Source organism: Periplaneta americana, chromosome 3, assembly GCF_040183065.1.
Source record: "Periplaneta americana isolate PAMFEO1 chromosome 3, P.americana_PAMFEO1_priV1, whole genome shotgun sequence".
NCBI lineage: Eukaryota > Metazoa > Arthropoda > Insecta > Blattodea > Blattidae > Periplaneta > Periplaneta americana.
In genome coordinates this window covers 33,498,893-33,514,016 of record NC_091119.1, presented here as the reverse complement: position 1 = coordinate 33,514,016, position 15,124 = coordinate 33,498,893, and the positions used below count along the sequence as shown (strand labels likewise).

The 15,124-nt window shown below is 35.7% G+C and overlaps 1 protein-coding gene across 5 annotated transcripts in view; it reads left to right on the top strand.

The window, feature by feature from the left end:
* Nucleotides 1-15,124, top strand: part of hyd (E3 ubiquitin-protein ligase hyd) — a 157,300-nt gene that overhangs the window by 66,310 nt on the left and 75,866 nt on the right. For all 5 annotated transcript variants that reach the window (XM_069820262.1, XM_069820261.1, XM_069820260.1 and 2 more), the window contains exons 20-26: nt 2,932-3,170; nt 4,232-4,359; nt 5,365-5,469; nt 5,598-5,722; nt 9,123-9,286; nt 9,559-9,736; nt 12,937-13,135. In XM_069820262.1, the coding sequence (XP_069676363.1) occupies nt 2,932-3,170; nt 4,232-4,359; nt 5,365-5,469; nt 5,598-5,722; nt 9,123-9,286; nt 9,559-9,736; nt 12,937-13,135 (1,138 nt within the window). The remainder of the gene's footprint in view (nt 1-2,931; nt 3,171-4,231; nt 4,360-5,364; nt 5,470-5,597; nt 5,723-9,122; nt 9,287-9,558; nt 9,737-12,936; nt 13,136-15,124) is intronic.

The following is a 15,124-nucleotide window of genomic DNA, read 5'->3' as shown; positions in this document are numbered from 1 at the left end:
GTAGTTCCAAGCTCAGCCGCTTAACTGTCATGTCCCATCTTTAAAAAAAAACAATTATAGGATTAAATTTATTAGTATATTTTTGCTTTGGATTCAAAGTAATTTGGAGAACAAATATAATAAGAAGAGAAAATTTACCATTAAACATTTCAATTCAAGTAACAAACAATCCAAGAAAACACTATATAAAACAGGATAAATTCCCATGACCTCAATTTATCTCAATTTTGTGAAAGTTTTTGAATTACGCCAACTTTAGCAGATTATGTTCTTGAAAGGTTTGGGCCTATTTTAGAACCGAAAACAAGAAGTAGTTTATCTGTCTTATCTAAAGAACATTTTATTATTCACATATCTTTATTGGCGAGAAAATGGAGCTCTACAACATCTTATAAGGCTAGGGGACCTGGTTCAAATCCGGCTCCACCCTAAATTTATGGCTTGTAATGGGCAAATAAGTGCAGTGTAGACCCACCACCACCTGTGACACACTATGGATAATCTCTGACGAATTGAGTGACTATGCTTCTCAGCATTAGAAACACCTCTGAGCATGTTTATAGAGTTGGTGCAAATAATGGTAAAGTTACGGCCCTGCCATTGGACAAAAACAAAAATATGAAACAATAATGTTAATATCACACAAAGAAGAGTTATGCATATCGTTGATATTACTCCTTGTTATTTGGAAAGAGAGAAATAAATTTGTTCACGATTTCGTTGTAACCCTTTTAACATCTATACAAATTTTTAATAATGGTTTTCGTAAATATAAAACTACTAGGAAAGGGAACAGCATACAAATCGGTATTTTATCTGAATTCATGCCTGCTCTGTTGGACTTGTTATGCCTGATTAGTGTGAACCCCTCTGGTCTTCCCTATTTGCCCCGATGATGGAATCTGTATGTAGTTCTAAAATGCTGGAAATGCAAAGTTCCAGGCCCCAGAATACCCAAAAGCCTACAATTCATACAATTGACGTTATATTTTTTTTTGCTTGTTCTTGAATACATTTTTGCAAGTTTTGTGCCTTCTAGTACCTTCTGCTATAAGAAGCTGTATCACAGATTATTGTTTAATCAATGTGCATACTTCAAGTTCAGTTAACAATAAATAAATAAATTTTATTCTGGAACAGGACGCATTTCAAACCCATTTTATGCTCACGCACTGCACACATCAGTTGTTGTGCTGATTACACGATATTCTGCAACATTTATAGCATGCGTCATGATTTCTGTGTTCCTCCACATCTTTGATAATTTTATGTTTTTTTATTTTCTGTAAGTAAAGGATTGCAATCTCATATCGTTAGCGGTACTCATTTTCAGAATTGAATGTATAAGATGCGCAAACTGTAGAACCTGATTCTGACACTTGTATTGCTAATCCAAAGCCATTTAACAATGTTGACAATTGAAATGCCCATGTGTGAAGTTAATGGATGCACTACCACCTTAGGAGTTGTGTAGGAGAAAAATTGGGCAATATTGCAAACTCCATTTCAAATAAGCCGCGTACCCATATTTTTTACTTTATTTCGGAAAATAAAAAGTACTTGGAGTATTCGAGAAAATACGGTTTTTATCTTAGTAGATACAGTGCAACAAAGACCAAGGTTGCAAATGTAATTCCACAAAAAATAGCATATATAGTCAGTCATATTATTTTAATATTATAGTCAATATTATAGCAGAATGGAGAAATATATATTATTTTATATATTATTTTAATGTACCGAAGTACATATGATATTTCCATGCAGATATTCTGTGTCATCATACGATGAAAGAGTAATGGAACGGAGAAAAATTCCCTCCGGCGCCGGGATTTGAACCCGGGTTTTCAGCTCTACGTGCTGATGCTTTATCCACTAAGCCACACTGGATACCCACCCCGGCGCCAGACAGAATCGTCTCAGATTAAGTTCCAACTCTTGGGTTCTCTCTAGTGGCCGTCCTCTGCACTATGTCATAGATGTCTATGAACGTAGGACTGAAGTCCACACATGTGCTGAGGTGCACTCGTTATGAGTGACTAGTTGGTCGGGATCCGACAGAATAAGCGCTGTCTTAAATCACGAAGTGATTTATGCATATCATATATATTATTTTAATGTACCGAAGTACATATGATATTTCCATGCAGATATTCTGTGTCATCATATGATGAAAGAGTAATAGAACGGAGAAAAATTCCCTCCAGCGCCGGGATTTGAACCCGGGTTTTCAGCTCTACGTGCTGATGCTTTATCCACTAAGCCACACCGGATACCCACCCCGGCGCCGGACAGAATCGTCTCAGATTAAGTTCCAACTCTTGGGTTCCCTCTAGTGGCCGCCCTCTCCACTATGTCATAGATGTCTATGAACGTAGGACTGAAGTCCACTCTTTCATCGTAGAATGGAGAAAGTTACACAACGTAGAACTGCACACATTGTATTCTTCACCTGACGTAATTAGGAACATTAAATCCAGACATTTGAGATGGGCAGGGCATGTAGCACGTATGAGCGAGTCCAGAAATGTATATAGAGTGTTAGTTGGGAGACCGGAGGGAAAAAGACCTTTAGGGAGGCCGAGACGTAGATGGGAGGATAATATTAAAATGGATTTGAGGGAGGTGGATATGATGATAGAGACTGGATTAATCTTGCACAGGATAGGGACCGATGGCAAGCTTATGTGAAGGTGGCAATGAACCTGCGGGTTCCTTAAAAGCCATTTGTAAGTAAGTAAGTCATTTGTCCCTCTAATAACTGGAAGCTTCTCTATCTAGGTAGAATCAACATAAGTGGGTTTGCAGGCCGATGTTATTAGGACATGCCTTAAAATATATTGAAGAGTTATATAACAAATAGGAATTACAAAACATGTTAGTATTTTGGTGTAATATACATGAGTTACAATTGATTTTCTTAATTTTCAGGATATCTTTGAGTGCCGCACATGTGGTCTGACTGGTTCCTTGTGTTGCTGTACGGAGTGTGCCAAGGTTTGTCACAAAGGACACGACTGCAAATTGAAGCGCACATCACCCACAGCATACTGCGACTGCTGGGAGAAATGCAAATGTAAGGCATTGATCATGGGCCAGCAGACGGCCCGCTATGAACTGCTGTGCAAGCTCGTCACTGATACCGATCTTGTTTCTCACCCCAATAGCAGGTACAGTAGAAAAACAATGCACATACTTTGTTATGGTGAAAGTTACTAGTAGTGTTCAATTTCTCATTATAAAAATATTGTGATGCTGCAAAAAATCGATTTTGAGGTATTCGTAGAAATACATATTTTCAACATTCTGATCCAAAAGATTGGTTTTATTCTTACCATCTGACTGTCTATCTATCCGTCCAGCTGTACAGTGATTTCTCCTAAACTGTTGGATACATTTTGTTCCACGAGTTTATCTGGGGCTGATGCATACGAAATATAATAATTTTCAGTAAAACATTGTCTTTATTTGAAATCAAAAACATGAAATGATTCTGAAATCTTCTAGTGTTGCTATTTTAGATTATTTTTTACTTAAAATGAAGAGTTAAATAAAATAAGATGCTCATTTTGTCCCTAGACCACTATGATTTGGAGGAATTAATTATGTGTACAATTATTTCTGCTCTTTTTTTTTTTTGTGCAAATTTTTTCTAAGTCGCAGTTCCCACTATCCTTAGCACATAGTGCCTCACTTTAGAATTGGCATCTTATCATTAGTTATTTTTGAGCGAGTGAACCAAAACAAAGCTCAAAACACATTTTAACATCATGTTAATTTTAAATATTTATGTTGATGAATAGAAAATGATTACAATATTGATATAGCTATTTTACATAAATTTCTGGAAAATTAATTACTTATATCTACTTAAACCATATAATTTATAATCTATTTAAAAATATTTTTGTATAATTCAAAAAACGATTTTAATAAATAAGTTAATAATGTCAGTAATATCATTCACAAAATGATTCAAATTGTTGCAAGATGCGTGAAATATGTAATGTTTCAAACTTATGATACTTTTTATTTTAATTTTTATTTATTTCTTTGTTTTTATCTATTTTTTATGTAATTTTGTTTTTTATTTTCTTTTTTTTTTTTTTTTGTTTATTTATTTATTTACCTCGTCATTAATTAATTAATTCATTTATTGTGGACTCCTTTTGAAGCCAAATTTATTTTTAGAGTAAACAATTTTTAACACCCCCTTACATTTCTTTTTCAGAGGTGAGAGTATTCTCCTGTTCCTGGTTCAGACAGTAGGACGACAGTCTGTAGAGCAGCGACAGTATCGTGCTGCAAGACCCAGAAGTGCATCAGCCTCAAGCAGAAAGACACCATCATCAGACTTAGGTTTGTTCAGTGCTGCATAATGATTAGGAAATATATTGGAAAACTCGCATAGTATACAGTAAATGTCCGTTACAGCAAGACCCCAAGATGCATGACAGTTGTCATTACATATAAATGTTATTTTGGGCAAATCGCAATATAGCGAACGTAGAAGCTCCGCCCATGACCCCTTCCACTTTTCCCCTACTAGCTCACCAGACACGCTACGTGATAGGCGAGTGTTATGTCGAATCCCTTACTGGCGTTCGCTATATTGCGATTTATCCGTTATTTTTTTTACAACGAACTTAATTAACCTCACATACTACATATATTAATCTAAGTTTGCTACTTGTGACCACACGTTCGTATGATGTAATGAAATCTGCACAATAAAAATCTCTTTCAGTCTCCCACATAAAAAATATATAGTAAGTGCCAATGCTTATCCTCGCCTGTGAACTGTGAATTTTGTGGTAACTGTTAAATTAAATTTAAGTGCTATATTCAGAGAGAAAACGGTTAAATATATTCTTACAAAGGAACTGTTTCTGAGGTTATGTCGGAATCTCCCCTTAGACCAGTGGTTGTCAGCACTCACTGTAATGGTAACGGGTAAGGAATGTATTGGAATATGCACCGTCGTGCAGAAGAGAGAGGGAGAAAGCATACCTGCCAGCAGCCACCAATGCACACTAGTGCATCTCTTATCTGCGGGTAAGAGACGCTAGCCTGAGGGTGCACTGTGCTGATGACCGCTGCCTTTGACTGTGTGCATAGTAAGAGAAATTCAACTAATTCCCATCCTCGCCTGTTATCCTGTCATCAGGAGTAACAAATTGTGTTTTATTGATTCTCCTACCAGAATGAAAATTCGAACCAACAGGCTAGCAGAATCCAGAAAGTTTAAATGAGCATGTCTGAAAACATTGGAGATTAACCATCCAGTCTATGTTACATGCGAGAGTTTTTAATTATTTAATATTTAATTAGTATATTGTAGTAGAACGAAATTAATAATTTCAGAACCAGATGTGCCTGATCATGACTTGGAGCCTCCCCGATTTAGCAGAAGGGCATTGGAAAGGCTGCTCATTGATTGGTCAGCTGTTCGTGGTATGATAATGTCAGGTGAGTAGAATTTCTTATATGTTTTTAGGTCCACAATAATGTTGAAATTAAATGTGTTCATTCGTAATTCACTGTGTTACTGTTTTGGATGTGCTTCAATATTATTTTCTGTATTTATCATTTTGCAGGTGTGAAGGAGGTATCGCCAGCCTCTCAGCCTGTATACGAAGACCAAGCCTATCTGCAAAGTCAGACAGGAACAACACTGCTGGACAAGTTCACTTACTGTCTTCTAGTGAAATGCAGTGCAGAGGTTTGTAGATGTAACCTGTCTGTCTCTTTTGGAAACCAGTTCCTGTGAAACTGCCCAGAAAGTATAACTAGCCATTTAATGTTTAAAAAAGGTAACCTGTCTAGGATAATAGCATCTTAGTCTCTTTCAAACTACTTCACTTCTGACCTCAAGACATTTTATTCTAGTGTTCCTTCTACTTTTCAAAACAGTTTGTAAAATTTCTCCTTCAACTGTCTCATTGTGTTCTTAAACTCGTCTGCAGTCTCCTCCCTTTCGACAGCACTTTCAGATTTCTCCCCCCCCCCCAATCCCCCTAAAAAACAGATGTTACAGGGAGCAAAATCTGGGCTGTACTGGAGCTGACACACCTGGGTGATGTGATGTTTTGCCAGAAATTCCTACATGAGATGTGAAGAATATATACTTGTCATGATAAATCTACCAGTCACCACTTGCCCACAGCTGTTAGGCCATTTTTTCTTATTGCATCCATCAGCAAGCAAATAACTTGGATGTATTGTTTATTATCTAGCCTTAAGAAACATCCTCCTGATAGAAATAGTGACCAACTCTTCCATATTTTCCAGGAACTTCCATATTTGAACTAAACTTTTTTGATCCTTCTGGCTCCCATATTGGTTTCCTATTTCTCCCACATTTTTCTTGATCAATCATGATCACTAATTTTTTATGTAATATAATGATAAAACCCGCAAAATATATTTAGATATAAACTGACATTGATAGCAGTAGGTACCAATTAATACAATTCAGTTCTGGTGATTCTGTAATCGTTGGTGTAACTGTATGTGCATATGTTTGTAAAGAGGAAAATAAAATTAAATGTTGTATACAGCATCTTTATAAATTAAATAAGTTAAAAGTATAAATATGTACAGTTTTAATATTATTGTACTCAATATTGCGTTCTAAATCATATTTATATTGTGATTAAATTGGTAGTTTTATATTATAAATGTAAACCATTGCATAGATTAATCCAGGCTTCCTACCTCCAAAAAAATTGGCTCAAATTTGTCGACCAAGTCTCCCGTATTTTTGTGTTCAGAAGTTCATCACTCGAGGTGGAAAACAGCTTCATGACAAAAGTCAACAAAACGTTACACCAATTTTGCCTTGCCTTTTTCAGAAGTGGAGATATAGGTGTCTACTATTAGAAAGATATGACCTTTATTTCAGGGTCATAACTGTAGACCCATGATTCATCTCTGGTTATGACCATCTGGAGGAAATGAGAGTCATTGTTGACAGTTTGAAGCAAGTCCTGTGCAATTTTAGCACAAAATTCCTCCTCCTCTTGTAAGAGGAGTTGCAGAACGAATTTTACTGCCACATCTAAAACAATTGTCCGTGGAATCCCCAGATCTTTCAATTCTTTCACTATAAAACATCGATTTTTGTTGATTGCAGTCTGCACACAATTCAGTACCTTCATGTGTTCTGTTTGTTAAAGGCTTCTAAATCATGGATTGCTTAGGTGATTCCTGGCCATCTGTGAAGTGCTGGTACCACAATTTTTTCTGAGCCTGACTCATTCACTTATCCCGAAAGCCATCTTAATCATTCGAATAATTTGTGTGGAAGAATGTCTAAGTTGAAAGGAAAGCGTAATACAAATTTGTTGATCAACTTACTCAGGAACTCTGAATGCAACTGTCATAAGAGTACACTAGCTCAGTCATTGATACTTCACTGCTGGCTGAGTAGCCCCATAGGAATGTGACTGTTCACATATTTGGCTTTGATTGGCATACCAAGTTATGCCAAGGCCACACAACCAGTTCTCGAGATATTAAAAAAGGCTGGATACTTTTTGGACTTACCTTGTATATGAACTGTCACTTAAGATGCCTGTCATAATACTGAATTTGAATCAGACTGTTTGGAAGAAACTGGTTTTACAAAATCAGCATAATGAAAATTAGTGAAGAAATATACATTTCACATTCTGTTCCACTGAACTAAAGTTGAAAGTAATGAACAAACTATTTTCTGTAATTTATTATGTTGGTGTTATGAACTGTAAATTGTCTGTGTCACAGGAAACTTGCATTTCTGCTTGTGTGCATTAATGAGTAATGGATAGGCTTTGTTTATTTTTCCATATGATTACAATGTTATCATACATAAAATATGTCGAAGACAGTCTTGTTATTAATGTCGTGTTGATGGACTAATGGACATATTTTTCATTGCTGGAGTTTTCTCTCCCCAACCTCTGAAATATCTTACTTACTTACTTACTTACTTACTTACTTACTTACTTACTTTTAAGGAACCCGGAGGTTCATTGCCGCCCTCACATAAGCCCGCCATTGGTCCCTATCCTGAGCAAGATTAATCCAGTCTCTATCATCATATCCCACCTTCCTCAAATCCATTTTAATATTATCTTCCCATCTACGTCTCGGCCTCCCCAAAGGTCTTTTCCCCTCTGGCCTCCCAACTAACACTCTATATGCATTTCTGGATTCGCCCATATGTGCTACATGCCCTGCCCATCTCAAATGTCTGGATTTAATGTTCCTAATTATGTCAGGTGAAGGATATAATGCGTGCAGCTCTGCATTGTGTAACTTTCTCCATTCTCCTGTAACTTCATCCCTTTTAGCCCCAAATATTTTCCTAAGAACCTTATTCTCAAAAACCCTCAATCTCTGTTCCTTTCTCAAAGTGAGAGTCCAAGTTTCACAGCCATACAGAACAACCGGTAATATAACTGTTTTATAAATTCTAACTTTCAGATTTTTTGACAGCAGACTAGATGACAAAAGCTTCTCAACCGAATAATAACAGGCATTTCCCATATTTATTCTGCATTTAATTTCCTCCCGAGTGTCATTTATATTTGTTACTGTTGCATGAGCATTTATAACTACGATATCGCACCATCTACCCTTAAGTACTAAATACGATAACCTGTCACTGATAAATTCGACCTTTTTTACTGCTGATTTTATTCTTTTATGTACAAAGAATCCTGTTCCTAATTGGTGATTAATGTTTCCTTCCCCATAATACAACAAGTAATCGCCTGTTTGTGATATGCCATTCCCATCTAACCTAACCTCTTGTACTCCCACGAAGTCTATTCTATATCTAGCTAGTACTTACTGTTCATATCTTGTATATTCAAATTTTTCATGTTACTAATTTTCTATTCATGACCTGTAACTACACTGTATTTATACACGCGCATACACACACACACACACACACACACACCTTTTGTAGTTCTCTAAATCTTTTTCGTACTGCAATACAATTATTATATAAATGTTAAACTTAGATGCAATTACAGCATAGAAGCTTGAAAAACATTCTTTTAATAGCTAGATCCTTTTAAAATAGCAGCTCAAAGTGCACACAATAAGATCTATTTCTCCAATTTTTGTAGATGTTGGACACATTGTTGACTGCACTTATCCGAGAGCTCCAAGTAGAATCACCCAGTGGTTTAGCAGATGCAAAGGTTGTAGCACGTCGGTTTGTTCGTTCTGTTGCTAGGATATTTGTCATCTTCAGCATTGAAATGGCTCCAACAATCACCAAAAGAAGGGGGTAAGTTTGAGTTTTATCAAAATTATTTAAAAAGCAATGGAATTTATAGATTCATTCCTATAAGTAATTTAATTAACATAGGATACTTAATTCTGTAATGAAATCTTGTATCGTGTTTCTGTTTATATAATTTTCAAATAAGAATGTAACTATTATATCAGAGGAGAATATACCAGTATTAATATTTTTCAAAGAATTTGAGCTAATTTTAATGTGCTCTTTCCCAGCAACATTAAGACCTGGTCGTGAATATTACAAAATATACTTTGCAGATTGAATAGCATGTCACAGCCGTTGGTGAAATGCAAGAGGGTATTTCAAGCTTTGATAAAGTTGGCAGTGGAAGAACTGTGTGAGACAGCAGACTCACTGATTGCTCCAGTGAGGCTGGGAGTTGCTAGGCCTACAGCACCTTTCACACTTGCCAGCTCCACCATCGATGTTATAAATGTGAGTCAGATTGTAATTTGTTGTATGAGTCTGTAATACTGTGCGTTTGTTTTATTTCCTTATTGTTAAGCAGCACTTTCACTGTTCTATGCAAAATGTTATATTGTTTGAAGTTTCGTGGTTCAAAATATTTTCCTTTTGTGCTTTTTCTAACAAGCTTCTCTATACATACTTCTCTGACAGATATACAGGGTGACGGTCAGTAATTTACTGATTAAAAGTACAAACTCAAAAAAGTTCCAATAAACATTGGTCCATGAAATTATAGTCCCGTCACTCTAATTTCCGGCAGCCAAACACTTTGCAGGTCGGCTACATTTAAAAGTGTGCGTCTTGTGATTCACTAATGAAGACGTCATTCATTTCTTAAGGCTCGATAAATACTTAATATAATCGCCCGCCATTGTGGCTCTTTCATTGGCGTTCGCAGAAAGCACATGAAGACATTATTTTCTGCTCAATTATTTGCTGAATTACTGTGCGTTTGATTTATTATCATAGGAGCTACAATATAATAATGTTTAACGATGTGGCAGGTAGATTCCTCGTGTGATAGCTCGGCAACGAAAGAACAAAAATGGCGAACGATACTACCCACCTAGACTTTATAGAGCCTTCACTTCCTAAGACGTAAGCAAAGAGGAGGAGTCACGCCGGGAATAACAGCGTCTCGACTATAATCGTTCATGCAGTATTCCCTTAGACAGAGAAGGATTTATACAGCAGCTTCTTAGGTCACCGTATTTAAATCCAATTAGATTTCTATCTTTGGGGTCATGTAAAAAGTCTGGTTTATACTTCTGGTGTCAACACGCTTCAGGAATTGCGGTTTCAGATTGAATATGCTTTTCAGCAAATAAGGAGTAATCCAGGACTGCCCGAAAGGTTTTCAGCTCACTACAGAGAAGAGCACAGCGTTGTGTTCCAATGCATGGACAGCATTTTGAACACCTGCTCTAGGTAGAATTCTGTTAGGGATGTCTGCACGTCTGCTATTAGTCAGCGAAGAATCTCAACAGAAAATGTGTATTATGTCGACAGTGGTTAAATTGCGGACAAATGTATATTGGAGCTTTTTTGCTTGGGTTGGTTTGTACTTTTCATCTGTAAATTATGTTTTTTTTTTTTAATACATTTAAAATTGCAAGCCTCATCCAGATCTCAGATATTCTTCAAACTGTCAGATGCTATCCTGTGTAATTTCTATAAAATAAAAAAAGAAGAAATACCAATCTATATCACAGACACACTCACTGCTAAAACTCCAGTTGTGAACGAAATTCCTTCATGGAAATGGGTGATTCCAGAACATAGCATACAAATTCCAGGAAATCATTACAAAAATGATCCTCCATACATTCTTAAGTTAGATTCCATGGAACTACTCTGTAGTACATATAAGGATCACCTTCAAATTTATAAAGATGGATCTCTAAATCCTAATATTGGGACATCAGGAGCAGGGTATTATATTCCAAAATATCAAGAAAGTTATTTCATACCATGTTCATCCTCCTCCAGTCTTGACACTGAATTGCTAGCTATTGATGCTGCTCTTCAGTGTGTTACTCAAATTTCTGAAAAATCTATTTGCATACTTACCGACTCCAAGGGGGCTATATATAATGTAATTAAATATGTATCAAACCTATATGCACATAGAATTATTCCAATTCAGAAACAACTAAGTAAACTGAAAGAACTTCAAAAGGAAATAACATTTCAATAGATACCTAATCATTGTGATATACCTAGAAACGAGAAAGTCGATATTGCAAAACAGGCAACATATTTGAAACCAAGACCTCTTCAAGTGATATCTCTATCCAATGCTTTTGCTTCTGTAAAGTCTCATTTTACAAACCTATGGATCAACAATTGGCTCTCTACTGACAAAGGAAAAATTTTACATTCTGTACAAAAGAAACCAAATGGCCTGGAAATGTACAAAAACTTGCCCAGACATGTTCAAACATTTTTAACAAGAGCCAGAACAGGTCTCATTGTCACTCAATTGTACCTACACCGATTTCACATTTCTGATAATCCTACTTGTCTGTGGTGTAATAATCATGATGAAGATCTGGAACACATTCTTCTATACTATCCATCCATAAACCACAAAAGAAGTAAATTAAAATTATCAGTACCAGTTGCAGAAGACAGTCCTGCAGTATATATTGACTACACCCCACCTCTGGCTACTAGCAACAGACATCTATAATGAACACTGATCAAAATATCCCTCATTTCTCGTGAAAAACAACAACTGAATAGACTATAGTGGACTTTATGTTGTCAGCAAACAGCTGGATACATTAAGAAGATTGATTGATCTGTAAATTATTGACCATCAGTTTTGAAACACCCTGTATAAACACTTGTTGGTGTAGCATAGTAAATCTAGAAACATTCAGTCCAGTCTCACCACAAAAGAAATTCTCGCTTGTATAGACTTAGTAGGGAACTTAACTCCCATAAGGACTGGGTGAGTCCAATTGTCTGGTATTTGTCCAGAGTGATATTGTTATCTTAGGCCTTGATCTTACTCAATGTACACAGCGTGAGATGTATGAAAGGTTAGTCAGCACATCTGCTAGAGTAGTAAAAAGAAATAAAACAGGTGAAGTATATTTCATATTGAGAGTAAAATAATGCTCTGCCTCTCATTGAACAAATATTCGTATTACAGTGTACTGCACATCAAGTTATTATAATATGCTTCAAGAAGCAAGTAAAATATGTGTCATTAATACATTTCAGTTGGTATTGATGTGAAGTTTCTTCTGTTTAATTCAGGTTTTATGGTATGAAACAAAATTTATACAAGTAGTGCTAGAAATGCACATCATTCTTTGATGTTGCAGTTTCTCTTCTTGTTTGCAACTTACTTGTTATTATATGCTAGTACTGTCACTTGGACGTACAAGAAAATTAATCTTCTCTGATTCAAAAAGAAGATTTACAGAGAAGTTCGTAGTTGTCCTGCAGTACATTATCTTGTTAGGAAAAGTAGAGAGACTAAACTCTTGTGTCCTCTTGTAGGCTGCATGACTGAAACCAGTAATACAGTTTCTAACAATGAAAATGTTGCTTAGACTTAAGGAAGTAAAGCAAGCACACTGTAGAACAGAATCTTCGCTTAGTATCACGGTTTTAGCTCAATTTTGATACATTGCTTTCATGTTTATCCCTCTTAGGGTTCTGAGGAACTGTTTTCAGTAGAGCCTCTCACACCTCATGGTGGGTACCTCTCAGGAGGAAGACCTCTTGTTGGCAGCATGGCTGGCTCATCTCGTGGAACCGAAGTATCTCGTCCTGGACTGGCATCCAGTGTTGCCAGAGCGAGAGCTGCTGCTGCAGCTGTTATGATGCTGGACGATACTGATGCAGTGGAAGGTAGGTTGTTTATTGCACATTTCACGTATGCCACATTGTTGCAAGTTCATGTTAACGTTTTATGAGTATCATACCTCATTTTGCTCTTATTGTCTACAAACGGTCTATAACAGCATGGTCAGATTTAAAATGATCACCTTAAGTAGAATTTATGTGCTAGAAATGTTACACTGAATTAGTGAAACATCAGTGCAGATCGTTGCGTAGATAATCTTAATTTTGGCAGTATTGTTCAAAACAAAATGAAAATTAAATTTCGTCAAGAAATATACTTACATTTTTCCTTACTTTTACTTAATTGTTAGTGGTGCCTTTTTCTGTTAAATTTTCAATTAATATCTCAAAATATAAACTACTTATTTATAATGAGAATGATATTTACACAATGGAGTCCCTCCATTGGAATCTTTTGTTATGAAAACTTCTAATTTGGAAAGTTAGCTGACTTTGCCCACTACAGTAACACCACTCAATGTTACTGATAAAGTGATTGCTTTGCTTATGCTCGACGTTGACATAAAAGGATACGTAAAGAAGAAGAAAGAGATTTATTTTCACTTATACATGAAAATATAAACTTAAATAAGAATTATTTTAGCATCTAAATATGTATACATACAAATATACGAGAGTAAATAAGTACAGTGGTAACTCCTCTAAATAAAATAATTGTGTTATCATTAACGACAAAAATATTTTTTAAGTAATTTAGACTGATACCCTTTCATAATACATTTACTCAGACAAAAAATTACGTTGGAGCTTGTAGGGAATTTGCTGCGTGGTCCCTCCAACACTTAAAGGCAAATACATCATTCTCAGTAATATATAGTATTAAAACAGTAAATAATGTTTGTACTCACATGGCTACGTACACCACGTCCTCTTTCTACAAATCACTGAGTTCATCACTTGGCAGTGGTTGCATCGCCATGGTAGGGGTGGGCTCAGAAGCCCAATAATATAGTACACAGTACGTACAAACATAATAATGACCTTTGATTGACCAATAGTTTTTACCCCCACTTATGAACAACGAAGGGACTCCACTGTACACTGTTATGTTCTTATATATAACAAAGTTTCACAGTTAACAAAATTAGCTTGTTACTGTAGATTTTTGTTATATCTAGTCCTAAACATGTGTAAGAAATTTCTTTACTTTGACTTTGAATAAAACTGCATTTTCCCTTATGTCATTCTTGCATATCAAATTCTGCCATAAATTAATATTAATTAGTATGTAATAACATATGAATAATATGTTGCTTTCGTTGTTGTTGTGTAGTTTGGAGAAATTAGTGACTGATAATGCAGTGAAGTTCACAGAGCAATTATGAGCTGCATCCAGCAAATCATGTTAGGAAAGCAGTATTGTCACTGCAACATGTAGAAAAAGTAACTAGCATTTCAGCATACTTTATATTGCATGAGTGAAAACAACCGGTCTTTTTTGTAAAAGATTTTGCAGCTGTGAAAACAGCTATTGATTGTATTGTGGATGAGAGATATGTCTTCATCCACAATCTGGAACAGAATATTGCCCAGTCTCTTGCAATCCTCCTGCCTGTGATACTGAACAAAATAGTAAATGTGTATCTCCTTCCTTTCTGAACCCCCGTTGTCTGTTTCTTCCCTTTCTCATTGTTAATGAATTTGGAAGAATTTCTTAAAAACATGAGAATACCAGCATATAGTATAAAGTTAAAAAAAAAAAAAAGTAATATGTCTAATGAAAATATTATCTTTCCCAAGTTACACATTATGTCATAGTGTTAACCATAAAACATTTTCTGTTTTGAGTAAATGTTCCATATTTCGAAACTTACTGCTTCCAAATCACAGAGCTGGTACTTTTAGGGTGATGAAGTGAACTGCTTGTTTACATGTGGAAAATTTTTCAATTTTATTTACACATATGAGGGTCATTTCATAAGTAATGGCAACTATATTATATCAGCCAATAAAGCTGCAGGAATAGAATTCACT